Below are 22139 nucleotides of genomic sequence, written 5' to 3'. Positions count from 1 at the left end.
AGTTCAGGAGCCCTTAGATGATGTACTTGCGTTTGAAACGGCGGCACACAACGCAGCTCGGCTAAAATAAGTGCTGCAGCGATTTATAGCGCGATCTTGTACGCGTTCCAAAATGGAACGGAGGCGGTCCGTTCCATCGAGCCGCACACGATTGGTCAATTTGATCGTCACGGTTCAAATTGACCAATCGTGTGCGGCTCGATGGAACGAACCGCCACCGTTCCATTTTGGAACGCGTACAAGATCGCGCCCTTAGAGAGCACGGCGTAAAGATGAGATACGACAAATGGAATTTCAGCCAGCGATCTGTTACTTATCTGGGACACCCTATCGATCGCCACGGTCTTCACCCGACAGAAAAGACAGTGGAAGCTATCATGAAAGCACCGAGCTCTCGTAATGTGAGCGAGTTGCGTTCGTTTGTCGGAATCCTCACCTTTTATTCAAGACTATTGCAGAACGTGTCAACCGCGTTGTCCCCGTTGTACCAGTTACAGGAAGGAAGGCGCAGTGGCAATGAAACCACCCCCAGGAAACTGCGTTCGTCAAGGCCAAGCGATGTCTCAAGGACGCTGAAGTGCTTGCTCATTTTGACCCGTTAAAGGAATGGAACTTGAATGCGACACGTACCCACACGGCATTGCAGCAGTACTGTTTCACAGAGTAGGCAGCATATCAGACCGATCGGATTCCGTTCAAGGACTCTCCCGAAAGCCGAACGAAATTGCTCACAGCTCGAGCGTGAGGCGCTGGCACTAGTTTTTCGAGTCACCAAATGCTGGGACAATCTTTTGAGCCATGCAATCATCTTGTTTAGAGACCATAAGCCACACCTGGGATTGCTAAGGCCTGACCGCCCGCCACCCTCCGTGGCTGCAGCTCGCATTCCGCGCTGGCACTTGATCTCTGAGGCTATCGTTACAAGCTTCAGTCCACTCTCCGAGGGCAACTGCTGAACTTGAACGCCCTCAGCAGGCATCCGCTGCCGTCACCCGGTTCAATTATGGAGCCTCAAGAGCCACATGGGTACGCTTTTAAATGCGAAGCATTTCTTGCCGGCGGCTCTGTCCGTCCCTCCCGCGGTGTCCCGCACCCCCCACAGCGCATGCGCGTCCCCTCCCCCTCTCTCTCCTCTCCTACGCTCCCCACTTTCTCTCCGCTAGGAATTCTCTACGGTACGGCGCCGGCGTGCCACACCCCCCCAGCGCAGGCGCGTCCCCTCCCCCTCTCTCTCCTCTCCTACGCTCCCCCCTTTCTCTCCTCTAAGAATCCGGAGCAGCGCGAACGACAGGTGGTGCGACAGCTGCACACTCCGCTGGGGGCGCCACGGTAGTTCCGCGGTATGAAAATGACTGAGCGCGCGCGCCTCATTCTCTCTCCTGTGCAGCGCCGCGATGAGCGCTCGGGCCGCTGCCGCGAAACCGTCTGCCGCTCAAGCTAACCATCTCCCCGCTGCTTCGCATCCACACATGGTTCCCTTTAGCAGGAGATGGATCAATTTTTGTAGCGTTAACTACACTGGCCTAGCCAAGCCCGTTTCGCGCGGCACATCAAGAGCCGTGCTGCGCATGCGCAAGGATCAGTGATGTCACACGGCTTGCGCACCGGAGCCACCGGAGCCGGCACCTCTCGCGCACTCCGCCGCCGCCGCGCGCGACTCACCGCCGCCGGTCTGCGAATTCCAGAGGAGTGACGTCGTAGCCGTGGTAGACGCACTGGCGCCGGCGCGCGCTCACTGTGCAGTCGCCGTCTGACACTGCGCTGGAGCCGCTGCGCTTTTGACTGGCGTTTGGCAGTGTGGTATAGCCATGGAGAAGGAGAGCGCAAATGCTGCTCAACAGCGCAGAAGAACGGAGAAGCTTGACTCATAAGAATAATCTTATCTTAAGAATAATCTTAAGAATAAGCTAAGAATAATCAGCTGAACCTTTGCTAACGCTACGTATATCCTGGCATAGCCGAGCTAAGCCACTGCAACTTTTTTTGTTTGGAAAGCTTGCAGGAAGGTACAGCAACGACACGAGAGCTAAAGGACCTTACAGCCTTCGACTCGACACTTGATTGCGTCAAGCATTCCGTGCTGCATGGCTGGCCTAGAAGCTCGAAAGGCCTTGAGCCGCGCCTGACGGTATTTTTCGACCGTCGGCTTGAGTTGTCCCTGGCACAGGGGTTAACTTATTGGGGTCATCGAGTGGTGATACCCGCCGGTGCGCAAAGCCGATTGCTGCAACTACTGCATGAAACCCACCAAGGGTCTTCGTCGATGATGTCCATTGCGCGATCGTTGTTTTGTTGGCCAGGCCTAGACCAAGAGATCGAGGAAATGTCGGCTCAGTCCACGAATACCACCGACGATTAGCACATGCCGCCAGCCGCTCCACCGGCACGCTGGGCACAAACGCTGAAGTGGTCTTGCATTCGTGTTGATTTCGCCGGACCGATAGAAGGCAAGCATTAGAAGGCGATAGAAGGCAATCCATTTATTTATTTTATTTCAGCAATAATGCTAGCCTGGAAAGGCTGTGAGCAGGAGTGGGTTACAATAGGCACCAAAACATAATACGGACAATATGTATTTTACATAACGTCGCTTGCGCACAAAAATATACCTGGACTGGTTTCGTGTACAAATACAGTGTTTATATCACATCGGAAAACATACGCGTACAAGGCAACAAAAGAAATCTTTACTTCTAGACAAAAAGAAAACAAAAGGACTAATGTCTTCTGGCTAATTAATTTGTCCACAGATGCGCCTTCAGTGCTGTAACGAAAGCAGCCGAAGACGAGCATTCCAGAACGTCGGCGGCAAGCATGTTCCATTCTCGCACCGATCGCGAAAAGAACGAGTTTTTAAAGATATCGGTTCGACAATGAAAGTCTCGTAGTTTCTTGGAATGGTGAAAGCATGTGGTTCGTTTGGTCACAGGCTTGATAAAATCGATTCGCACACGAAGTGGATAGAAGCGCTTCCTCTCAAGCAAGCTATCACGAGAACTATAATCCACTGTTTGCGGGACATATTCAGAACGATAGTTTCCGGTAATGGAACACGTTAAAAATTCTCTGATGGTTTAAATTATTCCAATGTCCCCCACTGTGCCGCGCCTTATAATCAAATCGTAAAAACCCAGAATTCAATTGAACAATCGACCACAGTTCACTAGTTGTGAATTCGCAACATTTGTCCAGAACAACATGTGGTACGTTGGGACTGCCCCCTTCCAACCGCAACCTAATGGGCCGCCGAAAAGAGCTGTCAAACGGTGAAAGATGGTCTTCGGAAGATGACGGAAGGGAAATTTTAGCACAAGCTTATGCGGCTACTGCTCAATTACTGAAGGACGCCCAAGAAGAGTGGGAAGCGCCGGAAAGGCTTCTAGAATACCAGATCGAATCGTGCCTAGATACTGCTATTTTCCGAAGGCTAGTGGAGAAGCACCGTTTTAAAGCCAGGGGTGGGTGGCCTCACTAAATAACTGAGTGCAGGTGCGCAACTATGGGACAGTAGACAAATGGACACCAGGACATGTGACATCTACATGCGGTACCCGAATGGTTGCAGTGGAAACACCTGGAGCAATTTTCTGGCGGCATGCTGACCAGGTACGTCTTCGGCCTACGGAAAGGCAGTCACCGAACGCTGTGGAAGACGCGCGCCAGGACGGCACTACAGTCAGGCCAGAGGAATCCGCGCCACAGCTCGATGTGAGACTGGAATCATCATCTGCTTTGCCTCCTGCAGTCGGGGATCACCAAGCCCACGTATCCTTCCCAACACTTCCGTCCTCCGAAGCAGAAGTACCAAGCAAACCCGCTCAAGTAAGTGCTACGACGCTCGACGAGGACAAGGAAAACAGCTATTCGGTTTCATTTTAGGAGGAAGAAGTGTATCGGCCGCTTTGTCATAGTCCGTGCTACAGACTGCGCAAACGTGGAGGTTTCTTTTTACCTCACTCTGTACCTTAGCCATTCGCTCTCTCCTGGATTACGATATAAGCGCGCTACAGTTGATAATACGTGTTGTTTTTTGCCTGTCTCGTTCCAAGTTGTGCACGTACGTTCAGTCCCTGCCATGGTCTGTCGGCCGCGGCTATGCTACAACTTAATAGTCATAATTGGCAATGACATCTAAGCTCATATGGTTGAAAAAAAGTTCGCTTCAACCTTAATTACTGCGTGCCTCTTGGTCCATTCCCGACAACTAAAACTCGAATACCCCGGGAAACAGCGATGAAACAAGATTTCCCGAATTATACGAGGATCGCTCAACCACGAATATTCTCTAAAGCCAGTGGCGCCTACGTATGATCATAAACAAACAGTGCCTATCTCAACTTCTAAAAACAGTAGGTCCGCCTGTTTCGTGACCGAGCAGAAAGTGTTTTAGCGGCTTGGGTGACCAGACAGACTTAAGTGCGTCATAGTTCATCGGGGAAGCCATTACAATCGTTTACACTGCGTGACCGTTCTCTCTTCAGTGAACGCGAAGTGAAGGACACACGGGAAAAAATATAGACATGTTAATTAATAACCTTACACTTAGCCCTTTTTCTGTAAAGGGGTGTGCGAACATTCAAAACTTGGCACGAATTGAACAGTTTTTGCTATTCAATTCTCTCCACCTAGCGGGTTCCCGCTGAACTATTACGTCAAACACCTGCCTTTTCTTCGAGTTGTTGATAAATTCGACTTCGCCCTGCCATCGGCCCGCCGCCTGGTTAGCCCAAATGGTAGAGTAGCTGCCCCGGAAAGGCGGTGGCCCTGGATTCTACTCCCATACCAGAACGAATTTTTCTTCAACTGTGAGGCTTTTCTTTCGAGGAAACCGTAAGGGTTTCCTTTGTAGCAATTGCTACTATTGGGTGGATGCCTCATTTGCCATTTAATAACGCCGAGTACGCCGGCCTATAGGCAGCCTACAACTTTATTGTCTTGATTTAGGCGGAGCAATACTTTATTTAGTCAATCTTACCACGATTGCGTCATTTTGAACCAATGCGTTGATGATGCTGTAGCCTTCTCAGCTAACATGACGTGCTGTGCCTTTGTACTATTATTGTCATTATATCGGTGCACCAAACATAATCACATTTTCAATAGTTTGTCATTTACAATCTGCTCTGTTGACCAAATGTTCAGTATATCAAACATGACGAATACGTCTGTTTTATCGAAATCTAAGCCATCTATTTAGTATTCTTTCTTGATTAGACCAATAAGAAAATATTGTTTTCGATATTCAAAAGTCGTTTATTCCGCAAATCCCGATTCGATTCGATCCAGAAATTTCTCTATCCACACATCCCTCCTGTAAATATAAAAGCTGACCTTATCGAATTTCCTTTTGTCTTATGTGTTTGTTCTGTGTTCGACAGATGAGTTTCCAAATTTACGTTCTTTGTCGACCCACAGAGGAAAAAAAAACGGATAATTGCTTGTGCTGCATCAAGAGCATGATTCCTTGTTTACGTGAAAATGCAACTCCTTTACCGATCCTTAGCTAATGCTTTGTTAATATACTCGCACCTAACCCACTTAGAACACCATGACGACACACCTCTCTTCAACTACATTAAGCTAGTTAGAAATTGTGCACTTGACAGCTATACTGCTTTGGCAAGTCACCTGGTACTGCTGAGCGAAGTCCTTGGAGAAGACCTTAGTCATGGCGACGTGCGGGCAGTTCCAGTCCAATGTCAGCAGCAAGTCTTTCTTCATTTGATGAGCATGATGGTGCCGTACTTGGGCTGCACACAGACGTAGAACACATTATTTTGCACAGTCCTCTTAAACGCGCGGTTTTTGAAACACTCACACTTGAACACGGCTTTGAGCAGGATGTCGTCGAGATGCTTCAGGTTGTTACGGTGGTGGTGAATATTGATCACAGTAAAATACATTTGTTCTTGAGTCTGCAAGATAAGGAGGAGCTTGTGTTACAGTAGGTCCTATGTAACGCAACTTCCTGAATGCCGTATTTATTCGAATCTAGGCCGGCACGATTTTAGGCGGACCCCTGGAATTCAGAATGCCAGAAACAACGTTTTCCTCGAATATAAGCAGAACCAAAAACTAGTCATTCATCTGAAAAAAAAAACCAAAAAAACATGCAACACCATCTAGATTTTTCGCTTTCAGAATGCTCGCATTTTCAGGTCAGCGGCAGTTTCATACCACGCCACCGGGACCCAATTTACTACTTGAGTAAGGTAAGCAGACATGTTGAAGACATGTGGAATTATATAGGCGGGCATCTGAGCCTGTTTCGAGTGGTGCTGAGAACTTTTGCGTGCTCCTTCACATTTGCCTGTACGGTCTCCGTCGTTACGTACATTCCCGTTTATCCTTGTCCGTTATTTTTTTAAAGAAAACTATAGGCCTACATTCGAGTAAATACGAATTGTGGTTTTACATCTCGGCGCCTCGCGTTGTCTCCTCGAATACAGACGTCTTGATCACCCGAGGCTCCATAACATGCGCGAACGCCTATAGCACTCAAACGTCACTGCCAGGGCGATTGCCGAAACGGAAGTAGACGCTGAAAGTTCGTCCTAATCAGCAGGATCCCACCAACCAAGCACTGGCCAGCACAAGAAATAAACGTCGACAAGCCATTTGGTTTCGTAATTTAAGCCATTATGAAGAAATTGCCTCCTGCACTCTGCTTGACAACTTGATCACATGGCTCATCCGAACTCAGTGCTGTGTGCGCAGTGACGCCGATATTGAAAATGAACAATATTGCCAGAACAGCACTTCCTACTGAATTTTATATCTAAATAAAATATATCTTAGAGTTAACCACCCACCCTAGAACCGCCGAGAAGTCGTCACAGCTATGGTTTAGTTCTGGTGGCAAAATACAATTTGGCCTATAAACATCCTGCTTGTTGCACCATCATAATAAATACAAAAAGCTGCAGTACAGCTGGTCTTTCGCGTCTCCATGGTGAATGCTCAGGAATATTTGGTTTCAGTGTTTTCATTGCACTGATATCTAATGTTCAATAATAATTAAAATGTCCACAAAGCTTCACAGGACGCCATTACAGCGCCAGCAACATCCATGGTCGCCTAAGCTTAGCGCCGGCGTAACAATACTTGATTGATTCTGACAACCACTGTACATTTATTGCTGCGGTGGCTGGCACGTAGTCGGCAAAAAACGAACCTACACTAAGCGGTTCATGAAGAAAAACAGTGATCATGTCATCCTTCCACACCTATTTCGTGCGCACCATGGCTTTTACAGCGGAGCTGTTATACGCCAGGTTCCAGCGGATCGCTGCGTGCGTAGAGTGAGCGCGTAGACCAAAAACGCCGTAGCCTCGATACAAAGCAAAAGCGTATCGCCGGTGTGCCCCAGCTGCGTTTAATAGCCAATGGGTGTGTCTCTTTGGCTGGTGACGTCACGCACTAGATTGGCACGTTATCTCAGTTGCGTTCTGGCCTTGTTGGGTAGGCCGCGTATTGTGCGAACCGAGGAACACCAGCATGCCTATGAAGAACGACGGCGTGAGCCGAAACGGGAATGGGCGCGAAGGCGGCGTGAAGCTGCTAACGCCTCCCGCCGCCTTCGCGCCCAATTCTGCTCAATCATGGTTACAGAACCCAAGGCCGTCTACCATAGTGACCACAAAGCTATAGTCACCTTAGTGACAAAATAATATAGACAGCAGAAAATGACAATTCATGTGGTATGTGGTATATCGTTTGTCACCACATATAGAGCTCCGCTGGTAACCCACCTTCAGAGAGCGGAATGACACTGAGTATTTTTCTTTTGACGGCAACAGCCCTTGAGCGTGAGAATCGCCAAAAGTAGCGAAAGACAGCCCAGCTTTCCGCGTGCCTTTCACACTTGGCATTAGAGAAGAGCCTGAGAGAAGCCCGTTGGTATACCTGGCACGCCAGACGCAGGCACTCGATGATTCTGTCCTTGAAGACGTTCCTCGAGAGCGCGTTGTCTCTGAACTTGGGGAACATCTGGCAAATCCGCGAGCTTATTTCGGGCTTTAACACGGTCTCGATGAACTCAGGGTCCCAAAGGGTAGCCCCGCTGTAGAGGAAATAAAACCTAAGCGTCATTTGACATCAGCACGGCTATTCGGGAACCGAGATTCACTGCTGCACTATTAACCTCGTTGCACTTAGGCTCGAGCTATGGGTTGAAAACATTTGCGAATTTAATTTCGCTTAACTATATGGAAGGGCATTCCAGATAAGATCACAAAATATATGGAACGCGTTTAATATATTTGAATGGTTTACTGTTTTAGCATTGCGATTTGTTGGGTGTGTTGGTAAATTGACATTGAAAGCATGTTTAGCGCCAGCAGACAGGGACAGAAGGTGTCGCCTCCCTTCAGTACTTGTCCGCTGGCACTAAATATGCTTTCAATAAATATGCTTTCAATGTTACTTTTTTAAAGGCACGTAAGAAAAAAAATAGAATAAACTGTGTGACAGTGAAATGGCCATTCTTTTTCAGAACAGTGTTTCACACACATGTGACTTTATTTCAGAACATTGTTTCACACACCTTTGCGTGGAACCGTGTTTCAGACCATCGGGTGATGTCCCGCATACATAAACATTGTTTTAGGTAGAGGTGTCAAACAATTTTCCGAATACAGTATTTACTTAAACATGCGTTAAACACGAATATATGTCGAACCCTGTATATTGAGCCGGCCGGAATGTAACAAAAATATAATTACAATAAACGTCCAGCTACATCTGAAAAAAAAAACGGAAAGCCGTCACGAGATTTAAATTTAAACTGAACACTGAGGCGAGCATGCAGTAGAACAGAACCACATAGAAGGCTAAAATAATCTGCAACGTCCGTTGTCCGGGAACCCTTGCCAACTTGTAGACAAACCTATGTAGTATACTCAAGGTTATCATACTGCCCGAGTGATCACAGCGCCCGATTTTTCCAGCAGTAATCTTACGGCACAGTCGATTGGTTCCTGCCTCACTCCGACACGGTGTGCCGCGATACGGAGGCCCTTCGAGATTGGAGCCAGAGAAAGTATGCCAGAGATAGACGTTCAGCAGCTCGCAGAGCAATTGGATGAGCAACGTGACAGGAATTTTGTCGGATTTTGCTCGCACTACAACAGCTCAAAGGTGAGAGACGCTCCCAGCGCTCTGAGCATGGAGCGGGCGCTTTGAATAAACCAGGCGAGCGTGTTCTGAGCACGGTGTTTTAGAGCACTAGACGTAGAGCAGCCGAATGTAAGTGCGCCGCCCGAGTGGTCTAGAGTATAAGGCGCCAGGTGCTTGAAATGGCCTCCGAGAATGCGTGCGCTCTTTTCTTATACTTGAGTCAAAGGGCAAGAAACACACAAGAAGGAAGAACAGACAGGACGAGCGCTCAATCTAGTCTGGTCTTCTTGTGTCCTCGTTTTTTGCGCTTTTGGTCAAGTATGAATTCTGACAAACTCGCCCAAATTTCAGTTCATTCAGGCTGTTTTTTTTAAACATGCGCTCTACTGCCAATCTCGGAGGCTATTGTCTTTCCGTCCCGAGACCCAGAGTTCTCACCGCCTGTCAATCTCGTTGTAGGCGAGGGCTAGCAGGTCGGCTACTCCCCCGCTGCCCTGTATGATCAGCACGGGCAGCTGCTTCTTGAGGTGCTCGAGGACCATCTTGTTGCAGCCGGTTCCACCCTGGCATACGAGCGCTATCAGGGGGATCTCGGCCGAGTACAGCGTCGACGGGGGAGGCGGGGGAGGACCCCCAGTGCTCATGCTCGGGGGCATCACCACTGTACCGGAAAGAGGCACACTGCTTCAGCGCAAGACGAGGGACGGTGGAACCACAATTGGCAAGGCTGTTTGCTCATTTGGCGTAACGAAAAGACGATAGATGGTGAATCCCCGGGACAAGGTGCCTTATCCTGTTTTTCCACTGTCTATCGACTTTTCATTGCGCCAACGAAGTACACGTGATGAATGACAGTCCATTAGCCCGTTTATCCATCTTCCTGCAAAGTAAAATGTCGGCGTCGGTTTGTGAAACCAACGCTGGTTTGACAGATGAGGAGATGCAGACTTCTACGGGCGTACGGTAGGGATGCAAAACTATCGGTAAATTGACTATCGACAGCATCGATAGTTTTTTTAACTATCGGCAGTGTTAAAAGACTGTCGATAGTATTACTATCGATAAAATATTGATAGCATTATCGATAGTACTATCGATAGTGCAATCGATACTGTTACCATCGATAGTGAAATCGGTATTACTATTGATAGTACCATCGGTAGTCCTTGTACGTCCTTGTATGTACTATCGGCCCAAAAAGTTTACGGACCACGGGATCTCAGAAAACGCTAAATCTCCGAGCAGCCTTTAAATGTAGCCAGTAAAACCGTACATCACAATGCTGTTCGCAAATACCAGTAGAGGCTGGAAATGGGAATACCAGGCTGCGTTTTGAGGCTGCGGAGATATTCAGCTTTTTGTCAGATCCCTTGGTCCGTAAACTTTTATGGTCGATACTACGTTATGTACATTCGTGAACAGAGTGCTGTTTAGAGCGCTCGAGTGTTGTGCTGTGGAACAAATAATTGTGCACAACTGCTGTGTCAAGGGCAACGTGCTCGTTCGTTTCTTTCATGTCTATGCCTCTTCGATTCAGTTCAAGCACTGACTTTGAAACCCAACAAGCATACGTGCTCAAGTAATAATTACACTCGAATTCAGCACAGAAGCAGGCGCGCCAAACGGTGCGTCTCGGGTCGCTGTTGCCAGCACAACAAGGACATTTGCGACACTAACACTTTATTAAGCAACTGTATGTAGGGTGCATCTACAGGGCTCGGTAACGGGTAGACTGCGATAATGAAGAGTCCTGTCATAGTTACCGCCAACACCATATACCACGCACTCGAGGCACCAAATTTATGCAGCAATGAGTTCGCGCGGTTGATTTCATACTATCGATAGTACTATCGAAATTACTATCGATGGCGCTATCGATAGTGTTTTTTTTACCATCGATAGTTCAATTGTGCTATCGATAGTTCTGCACCACTCGCGTACGGACTCTCGAAGCGAGTTGTGTAATAAAAATAGCAACCAGTTCGTTCTTTTTTTCCTTGCCAGATTGCTATAGAGTCCTTCAATTCTCTTCACCCGGCGTTGTTTCCTTCTCGCTCCATGTTCTAGTCAGCAGTCATCTTCTAACACTAACGAGTTACCTGTGCTAAGGACATTTATTGCAAGCTCAACAGCCATGGAGTCGCTCGTGCGCGACCTACATGGTACAGATCATGTGGAAGGCAAAAAATAGAATGACAACTAAGAGCAACATCATTGCGCAGAATTTGCAATGTTGAGTTCTTTTCAGAAAAATATCTTAAAGTTTCGGAGTTTCACGAGGAGAGAACCATTTCAGACATTGCGGTTATCTGCGCTGACCAGCACCAGCCTCTGTCTTTATGAAATAATTTTGCTAGCTATATTTATACAAGCATTTTTCTGATTAGTGGCACAAGCACCGAGTGACACTCTCGTTTCCTGCGCAGCAACTTCCGGCTAGGGACCGACTTCTGGTTTCTCACAGAGGTGGGATGGAAAACCATAAGACATTTCATTCACTACTGAAAGCCTTTAAATTCTAACGAGTTGCCGGCCACGCTGACTCGGTAGCTATTGCATTCTGCTATGTTTGATGATCACCAGGCTACGGATTAAACTCCCGAACGTGGCAGCTGTATTTTGACGAAAACGGAATGCAAAATCGCTCGCGTGTCGAGCGTTGGGCGCACGCTAAAGAGCTGCAGGCGTTGAAACTTATTCGAGGCCCGGTTTCTTTCATAGCCACTTGGTTTTTCTCACAGCTTTGGCGCGTCAAGCACCACCGATCATTGAATGCATTTTTATTTTATTTTTTACATCTCGTATCGATACTGACCACAATCTTCGTCTGGCGTCATCGACAACTGCTGCTCGAGCTTCAGCATGAAGTAGTTCAAGCCGGTCTTGTTCACCGTGTCGTCCTTCACTATGATGAAGTGCGTGTGGTCCGGATTCAGGTCGAATCTATTCTCCTCGGGACGGCTTCCCGAGTTTTCGATGTATATAGATCCCTCCTGCGGAAAGACGAAAAGAAGGCAGCTGACTACGGCTGATGATGATCATATATAGGGTTTTATGGCGCAAGTGGCGAATGACAGCCAAAGAACGCCAAGCTATGGTATATTGTAGTGGATGATGCAATCAATGAAAAATGGCAGCCTGGCTGACAATGACAATGTACGAGTATTGTTACGCGCGACGTTATACATTCATTTCTTTATGGCTCGTGGTGACAGAGCTGCAATGGCGGTCTATCACTGAGCCTAAAATCTTAAAATCTCGAACTCTAATCCAAAAGTGATGCCGCTGCGTTTTGATGGTGCCGGAAGGAAGCCAAAGCTGTCAAATTTAAAATCGCCCTCGACTACGGTGCCATGTTTATTATGTGGTCTAGTGGCCTCTTCGTATTGCTGTTTGCACCAATTTGCTGCCATTCCTTGTGAATAGTTGGATATGTATAGTCCGAAAATTCGATGTGTTTCTCGCATCATTTCCATTAAGAGAATATTAAATATATGAAACCGCAATATCTCTTCTGTGAGAATGGAAAATGATAAGGCAAGCCTATGGAAATATTCGCTCTCCCTGTGGAAACGTTATAGGTAGAGATGGAAACATCTTTGCTGAAAAAGAAAATCCCGACTCTATCGGAGGAACAAATCCCTGATCGCCAATGGAAACGCTTCATGGGAGTTGCCGCACAAATGCCTTCGGAACTTGCATGCCGAAACTGCTGGGTAACCCTTGGGGCAGCTGCTGCTGATAAAGCAGGATTTTGAAAACAGCGCGCATATTCCTACTACTCCTTGTGCCTGGTTGTTGCGGTCGGCGTTGCGTACAATCGGAATAAAAAAAAACATCAAGGCAGAAATCACCGTTGATTATCTGTCATGTGAAGCATTTCTTAAAAGAATAGACGAGCCAGACGTGTGCAAGGAGTGGCGGCGATGGCATGACGAGGATGGTTTGGCGAAGACAGCGTCACGAGAACGTGATGTCTATGCCGAAGCGATGCCGATGAGCTGATGGTGTTAAAATGACTACAAAGGTATGATGACGATGACATTTATACGGTATGAAGGGGTGAGGACGGTGCCAATCGTATGACGACAACGGCGTGTCGAAGATACCGTGACTGCAAAGTGATGACGAAGGTGGAATCACAACGGAGGCGTGACGCAACGACGACGACATCATGACCATGACGACATGTTGGTGTTGGTGCTCATGTACATCACCTGCCGCAGCGGGCCGCCTTAATGAGCACTACACAGGGCGTTTGTTTGCGCTATGTCCAATGCTGACCAATGGGGCCTCCTGAATTCACTCTCTATCCGGCATTGGTTTGCGCTATGTCCGACGACTTTTCGAGCTTCGCTATCTCCGGGATCGGCCCATATCTCTCGGCAAGAAAATTAGACCAGCGTCCCTGCACGTGACCTTGATCCGACCTTGGCTCCGACTAGGCGAAAAAATAGCTTCGCATTTAGAATATATTGGATCAGAATACCCCGCTTTCAGTCCTTTTTCAAGTACCACAAGATAAGCATATATGTCTGCCATCTGAGATATCTTCATAGCAGCCCTTGTCAATCTCGGCTTATTAACGCGTGTGCTGCATGACCTTGACGTGTGTACCTCCGCGCTGTTTTGACAATGTACTGTCTTGACCATCGCATGACCATCAGATAAACGCACTGTCTCGACCATCAATGCAACGCACCGTCTTGACCGTCACTTGAGCGCACTTACTGTAAACTCCACCCCACAGAACAGACTATTACGTTCTTTATATAATGCCATATTTAGGCCGTCTCGTACACCTACATATTTTCCCCGTGCCATTGATTGACGTTTATTTATTTATTTTTTTGCAGTAAAGTTTCAATACGTTCTTATTTTCACTACATGGTTTACATGCAAGGCCGATGATAAAGCGGAGGGACTGCCCTGTGTGGCACGCACTTGTATTAACATTGTTTCGGCCAGAATCAGGGGTCGGATTCCTCTTAAAAGCCATTCCTCACTGGTCGGCCACCTCCGTTAATGTATTTCCTGTCACTATAGACCAGTACTGATATAGAGTAAGAATTATTGCGCGAATACGGGCCCACCTTCGCTATGGCGTCATGCAGCATGATTACTTATATTGTGACTGAAATCATATGTCCGTGCCGCATGAACCTGCCGAAGTGACCTCTGCAGCAGCATATGCTGAGAATCAGATTTTCACGGCCCTACTTCGCGATACCGAACGCACAGTGCGTCCAATCGAAACATATTTACATTTAACATAAAATACATCGAATAGATAAAAAGACTGAGACACGCCGAGCAGTCAGCCAACATTGCAGGTTGTTAGTGAGCGCTGCATGGCGTGCAAACGACACAGCAGGTATACTTGTACAAACCGTGAGAATTGTTTTGATGCGTGTATGCTTGCCAATCCGTATTGTATAACTTGGTTTTGTCTGTAAATGGGTTCCTTTTATTATTTTGTTTTGATCGAATAATGGTACTTGTTTTAATTTTGTATATGAGTAAATAAATGTGTCCTCACAAAATAGTCAATGATCGTTCCCCGTTTATGCACCTGGTTCTTTCTGTACAACACTATTAAATGCGAAGCATTTCTTGGCGAACATTTGTCACTTTGATAGTATATACCTGTCTGTCTGTCTGTCTGTCTGTGCGTAGTGGATGAGACACGTATGAACTTACCTGTCCGTCCGTCCGTCCGTCCGTCCGTCCGTCCGTCCGTCCGTCCGTCCGTCCGTCCGTCCGTCTGTCTGTCTGTCTGTCTGTCTGTCTGTCTGTCTGTCTGTCTGTCTGCGTCTTGGTGCTCCCACGAACGTATCGTTAACTTGTATTTACCAAAATTGGCATAGTGTGACAAGACTGTATGACGAACATAAATGATAGGTTATGACATGAATATCATATTATGTGTGTCATGCAGGTCATGAAACAGACGCCTAAAATGACAATGACCCAGAGAAAGAAAGTATTAACACTCAAAAACCACTGAAATGGGTTGGGACGAGGGTGCTAAGGGAATGACAGACTAAAGGATGATGGCAGAAGTCATAGTCATGAGCATGACACAGCAAAAATGATAATGACTCAGCAAAAAAAGATTAACACTGAAATGGATTCGCACGTGGGCACTAAGTGAGGGAAACGCTAAAGGATGGTGGTAGAAGTCAGTCATGAACATGACTCAGCAAAAATGGCAATTACTCAGCAAAAAAACATTTAACTCGACAACCACTGAAATGGGTTCGAACGTGGGAACTACTTGAATGAAACACTGAAGGATGATGGTAGAAGTGATAGTCATGAGCACGGCTCAGCAAAAATGCCAATGACTCAGCAATAAAGTTTAACACTCAGAAACTACCGAAATGAGTTCTGACGTGTTTACTAAGTGAAGGAAACACTAAAGGATGATGGTAGAGGTCAGTCAATAGCGTGACTCAGCAAGAAAACATTAACACTCGAAAACTACTGAAATTAGTTCTGACGTGGGAACTAAGTTAATGAAACACTAAAGGATGATGGCAGAAATCATAGTCATGAGCATGACTCAACAAAATTGGCAATGACTCACCGAAAAAGATTAACCCTCAAAAAACAATGTAATGGGTTCGGATGTGGTACTAAGTGAAGAAAAAGGCACAAGATTGATGGTCGAAATCATAGTCATGAGCATGACTAAGACTTTCGCCTTAAGGTCTCTTAGGCGTAGCTAAAGGGACTATTCAGGACTCATGACATGAATGTCATGATATGCGTGTCATGTCATGAAACAGCCGTCTAAGTCTTGGTGCTCTCATGATCGTTTCGTTAACTTGGTAGTAACACTGCTTCGCATAACATCGATTCCCACAGGGCGTGGGATCTGTCGGCTTTTTTTTCATGTGGAGGCGTTTTCTAATGATGAACGGGAAGGAATTCATTCATTTCGTAGCTTTTTAAGCATGAAATGCTTTTAGCTCCCGTTGTCGGCGACCTTCAAGTGACCTTGAGCCAAAAGCCATAGCCGTTATCCGGGAACTCAAACGAGACCACCCGGGGATCGTTGCAACAACAACACGAGGTCCGGGCAACCAGTCAAAACTTGAGAAAATGCGGTCTCTGGCCCCCAACCCTTTGTACAGGACCGCATAAAACAAGTTACAAATAATGTCGCTTCAGATTTCTTCCTATTGTTTGTTCACAATATCACTCAAGCTATAACTTCTAGTACGTTGGTTTTATTTGTCATTTCCTAAAGCGACGTTCAAACGGCAGATACAGGGCACCATACACTTGATGGTCATCTTTTGGCACAGCGCTGCCTGTGCTCCTTTTCAACGCCAGCTGTGCGTGAGTTGGCCGCACATTTGCAGCCGACCACTTCGACGTATCTTTTTTTTTAATTATGGGGTTTTACGTGCCAAAACCATGATCTGATTATGAGGCACGCCGTAATGGGGGACTCCGGAAATTTGGACCAACTGGAGTTCTTTAACGTGCACCTTAATCTAAGTACACGGGTGTTTTCGCATTTCGCCCCCATCGAAATGTGGCCGCCGTGGCCGGGATTCGATCCCGCGACCTCGTGCACAGCAGCCCAACACCACAGCCACTGAGCAACCACGGCAGGGCATCAAGAAAAAGTAGCGAAAGACGCCGAGTGCACTGCACTGTTGCAAGAAGCGGTTTAAGGCGGCAGGCACCTAGGCAGCAAAAGACGCCATTTGGTAGCCATTTCCTGCTTACATCTACGCTCGATTATTGTTTTAAAGCAATGCATACAAGTACTCGACATGTGTTACTTATACAGCAAAACAATCAGTTTAAAATAAGAACAGCGCGAGAGACGGGACAAACGAAGAACTACACACACAGCGCTGTTTCCAACAACTTAATTGACGGATCGAAGGCGATGTATTTATATAGTGTGGCAGGCATGCGCAGAAATAGAGACAGATGTCAAAACCGTCATATCGATGACTAGGAAAAACAAAATCACTTGCCATGTGTTGATAATGGCTTAAATATTGATCGAGATGCGTAATCTCCCTTTGTGTTGGCGCAATTGATAGCGAACTTGCGCACAAGTCCTCAAACTTTTTAATGTGATCCGCTTCACATATCAATCAGGCACAAACAATCAAAAACAATTAAAATCGCATCATATCAATCAAATCATAAACAACCAGACCTGCAATTCAATAATCTAATCAGCGGAGGTATAGTGTTGGCAATATTGTACGGATTAAGGTTAAGATAGCCACGGCACAGCCGCCTTGCGCTAAAGCTTTCCACAGACGACAGCAGTGCCAGAAATGCAGAAAAACAGACAGCAGAGTTCAGCGGCTTCTTCGGCTGTGACCTCGTTTACTGCGATAGCAGCATTCTGTACCAGTGGAACAGCATGCTATTTTTGTTTGTTTTGGTTGCCTGCTTCCTCCACAAATATTTCCATTCACTCTCTAATCGGAACTAGAGAGCAACACAGCGTCTATAGGGCAGTTTCTTACAGGGTATGGCTGCGGTCATATAAAAAGTTGGAGGATGCTCAAGCTTCGCCTTTAAGAGTAGAACGCGACAGCGTTATCGGGACCCATTCGCATCGCATCGTTCGCATACGGCAAGTAGACTTCATTCACTTCAACACTGAACGTGGGAAAGCCAGCTTACAAAGGCCAAGCTTACAGCGATCCCCTTAAAGTCGGCTTCACTTTTAAACTGAAATGCATTGCTGGAAAGACGTTTTTCCAGGGGCAATATAAGTGGCATTATATTAAAATGTGAAGGCCCTAGCACCTTTCTTTAATTATTTGAATAATTGTTTGCTATTGCCCCGGCACGCGCAGGTCTGGTAGAAATGTTTGAGTTTCCTCGTAGCAGAATTAGGCTTTTCTCGTACATTCAAATTACAATCCGACGCCGATTGGTAAACAATCCGACGGCGAATCCGACGTCAAATGGTGAAGTCGTACTTTACTATTTTTCTGACGGATGTCACTGTGAGAAATTCAATTTTTGTTCACCAAAACCTTGCACCACGTGGAGGGCCTGTGCGGTGGATGTGGTTGGATGATTTTCTCCGCCACCCGCGATCACACGTTGGTTGCCGACGCCAGATTTTCTGCGACACGGGGCTGCTGTAACGGGGCCCTAAACGATATCGCGTTAAAATATTGCTACATGCATATTGCGTGTTTCTTCTGGACGATGCGCGTGGGCGCCTAGACGAAGAAGACGAACTGCTCTGGGCTCTCGAGCTATCGGCTGATCAGGCCAGCGCTGCAGCTATCTTTTGTAAATATACTTGTAAATAGTCTCCAGTACTTACTTAATCCTTCGTTCGCGTAACAATCAATAGAACGGATGAATGACGGACAGGCCTGACGGGCCGCACGGGACGATGACGGAACGGGCGGGACGGACAAGGCAAACTCAGTTTCGTGCACTTAACTGTTGTCGCAGTACAAAATAAAAAAGGAAGAAGGAAAAACACTACATCTAGAGGGAGAAGGAAAATGAGAAGGTCGCGCACGATGCAAATTCGCCGTGACACGTATGATCGTTTATCACCGCTGTCGGAAACCTGGAAAATATCGAAGCGCAGTTGCTCCGCATGACTTGGGCCTGATTGCGGCCGAGCTGAAAAGCGCAAACACCGCTGAACTTGAGCTTGACAAAGTTAGGCGTGTAACACTCGAACGAGCGATATAGCAAGGGTCACTGTCGTCGAGAATGTCATCTTTTCTTTGCGTCCCTGCCAGAGTCGGCCACACAGGGGGTGATAAGTGAAAGCGGCCAAGCGCAATTTAGCCGGTGCAAGGTGCCTATAGATTTTCACGTGACGTCACGTACAACTTCTCACTGTGCTATAGTAACCAAACATGGCGTACACGATGATGTCAGTGCCAACGTTACTATGGACTAGGTTCAGTTTTCAAACTTCTGTGACTGCGTAGACCCGCCACCTATTCTCGCATTTTGTGGATGGATGGATGGATGGATGGATGCTATGATGGTCCCTTTTGGAACAGGGCGGTGGGTTGCGCCACCAACCTCTTGTTATTATATTGCGTAACCTGTCACCAAAAAAAAGGAAAAAAGATTATTTCTATCATTAAAGTTTCTGAACCCCTACTGCGAACTTTTTTTTTACGCTTCCGTTGTTTGTCGTTTCCCTACTTTTCTTCCACGCCAGATGGCGCTGCTGTCGCTCCCGCCATCTGGCGTTAAGCCAAGGCACGGGGGCGCCCGCGATATAGACCGTTTTTTCATGGGCGCCGCCATCTATGGGCAGTTGGCATGCTGGCTTGGGCGAACGCCCGTGTTGTATGATATGGTATACGATCGGCGACAGTTTCTGGTGGATTTTTTCGCACTCGCGCGGTCTATTTAGCATGAAATGGCGTCTTCTACGTGGGGAATGGTCCTGTGAGGCGTAGTGAAGGAATTTAAGTCTGAAGTAATTAAGCGGCTGCAGTTTCTGCTGGCGTTAGGGCGAACGGAGCAGCCAGCGCGAGGTGTGCGCGTTTGTTTGAGCGGCTTACAATTAGCCTCGGATATGAGTTAGGTATTTCTGAAAATTCGTTTCACGAATGTTACGTTACTGCAGCATTCTCAGCACTGTAATTCTAAGCTCTTGTTTAGCTGCAACTAGAAGTTACGAACCATTTGACGATCCTTACAGCGCGAATACCGTTCTGCTGGAGAATAAGTCGTGCTGTTTACTTTGACAAGCGTTCAAGTTGTTATCTGTAGATACATTGGACGACTGCCTTGTTTGCTGGGCAAGGTTTCCGCCCACAAATAAAATAGCTTGGTTAATAATAACCGCATACCGTACAGTGTGAATCACACTTTTCGAGTGGTCGAACGACCAGCTGCAGACTGCGCGAGCGTCCGAAGCAGTACTAAATGCTCTGTTATAGATCTGTTTGTTCTATATAGCGCATGCTCCAAGTGGTTCAACCATGCGGCACGACCATGCGAAGTCTTATTGCGTCGTTATCCCGTGTTCTGTTTTATTTTGCCGCAAATGGAGGACATATAAACTCTTTTTTTTTCAGTCTCGTAAGTTCAGTCATCTACGACGCATTCACCCATCTTACGGAAATGGTGTCCTTACAAATAGCTGTTGGATTCTCTTTATGCGATCCCCTTTGTATATTGTGCGTGAGAAAAATGCGTGAGAACGATGCCGGTGGCTGATGCAAATGTTTTACAACTCTTCGTGGAGTGAAAACCGATACACCCAACGTAGTTTACAACACATACACACACCGCGGCTCATTATGCGCGTCGCATTTTTTGCACATACAAGAGAAATTTCCAAATACTGCAGCTACTGCTGCACCTAAAGGCTACACAGTGGTTGTTCGACGACCTCGTAAGAACTGACATCCCGTAAATTGCACCCAGAACTAGCTAAAACACCTCCAAATCGTTCCGCGGTGCGCGACCGGCAACACATTTCAAGCCGCGCCGCGCCGGCTCGCACAAGCCAGAGAGGAGGAAAGGCTCGTCGCGCGCCCTTTCCTCCTCGCCCGATGAAAAGGTCTATACGGTGCCTGCGGAGAGTTCAACTGAACCTAGTCTAGTACCGTTGGTCAGTGCGCCATATGACACGTGCTTTTGACGGCGACCATTTTTCACCGTATTCTCACTGTTGTAGATTTCTCGCTCGGCGCAACTTGCGCCTCTAATGTTCTCACGTTTGTTGTTTACGCGGTTCGTCAACGTGCTTGTGCCCAAGACTGCCGCTACGATGGCGTCAGTGCAAACTATCTACGCGAGAACATGAGTGGTGACGTGAGACGCCGACGTTCGTCGCACGCAGCGGTGACGGCGTCACAAGCGCACCTTGCTGGCCTCGAATTTGTCGGCGCAGGTGAGAAGGTCCTGGCGCACGATGCCCAGCAGGCAAAGGGGCGGCAGCTTCTCGAAGTCGGTGTGCGGGTGCCGGTGGCAGCGCATGATGAGCCGCTGCACCAGCTCCTCGTTCACCCACGAGCCGATGTCCTTGGCGATGCCCGTGTTGATGCCGTTCGTCAGGATCCACATGGCGGTCGTGTTGGCCGCCTGCCACAAAAGTGCAACAGCGCTGAGTGCGAAAATAAAGCTAAACCTTTACCAGCTGTTCACGTGCTGCGTTTCTTCTCAGACATGTAACAAGATGCAATAGAGATGACTGCGTCGTCATTTAACGCCAATAATCAACACACCAGGCCCCGTATTCACAAGAAACTCTTAGGCAGAATTATTTCATAGGATCGAATTCCAACCAATTTTTAAGCTGGACGTATCATTAGCAAAGGCGGCCAACCAATGGCCAAGAGCACTTCTGGACGAAAAACTTGGCGAATGGTCCCAGTTTTCTGCCAAGGCAATTGTAAAGTTGTGAAAGAATGCCATAATAGTCGCAGGCGATTATTCTTTTTTTCGTTGCCTACATCAAATTGATATCAGGAGATCAAATTTTATTCCTTTTAAAGAATCAATGCATTACGCGTCATGCCGTTTACAATTTTCTCGTTTGCAGACGTAACGTCTGCAAACGCCCCGGTAGACAAATGTCATTACAGAACAAGAAAATTGATCTAACAATGACACCTTTCACTTCAACAACTTCTATGGCAGTCGTTATCACCTCAATTTATTCACAATTTATTCACAGAAACTTCAGTTACAGAGCTACACTTAGGGATCTCCGCTTACCATGGTAACTATGAAAAACGCCCTAGCAGACCCGATAAAGTAACTGTATTAAACTCACACATCTATATCCAGTAATATCCTATCGAAAGATATCGGGGATACTACAAAAATGCGTATGGGCACTTAGAACCAACCGATTAGTCAAGTACTCCCCTGCCGTCTCGTAACAATGACATTATTTCCTCAGACATGGTACATTCCTGCATCTTTTTTTCTCTCTCTCAAATTGAGAGAAATCCTAGACTTCACTAACCTATGGTCACTGCACTTACCTAACACTTACTTCCACATCCTGCAATATGCTGTGATCGGCA

The 22139-nt window shown here is 47.0% G+C and overlaps 1 protein-coding gene across 1 annotated transcript in view; it reads right to left on the bottom strand.

The window, feature by feature from the left end:
• LOC119449241 (transient receptor potential cation channel subfamily M member-like 2) overlaps positions 1-22139 on the bottom strand; it is a 43458-nt gene that overhangs the window by 8254 nt on the left and 13065 nt on the right. Inside the window, exons 4-10 of the mRNA XM_037712418.2 lie at positions 20971-21189; positions 11933-12110; positions 9556-9778; positions 7906-8062; positions 5819-5915; positions 5629-5750; positions 834-982 (exon numbers count right to left, since the gene is read on the bottom strand). Coding sequence (XP_037568346.1) covers positions 834-982; positions 5629-5750; positions 5819-5915; positions 7906-8062; positions 9556-9778; positions 11933-12110; positions 20971-21189 — 1145 coding nt within the window. The remainder of the gene's footprint in view (positions 1-833; positions 983-5628; positions 5751-5818; positions 5916-7905; positions 8063-9555; positions 9779-11932; positions 12111-20970; positions 21190-22139) is intronic.

Source organism: Dermacentor silvarum, chromosome 4, assembly GCF_013339745.2.
Source record: "Dermacentor silvarum isolate Dsil-2018 chromosome 4, BIME_Dsil_1.4, whole genome shotgun sequence".
NCBI lineage: Eukaryota > Metazoa > Arthropoda > Arachnida > Ixodida > Ixodidae > Dermacentor > Dermacentor silvarum.
Note: the sequence above shows the minus strand (reverse complement) of the source record. Positions and strands in the feature narration are given on the sequence as shown.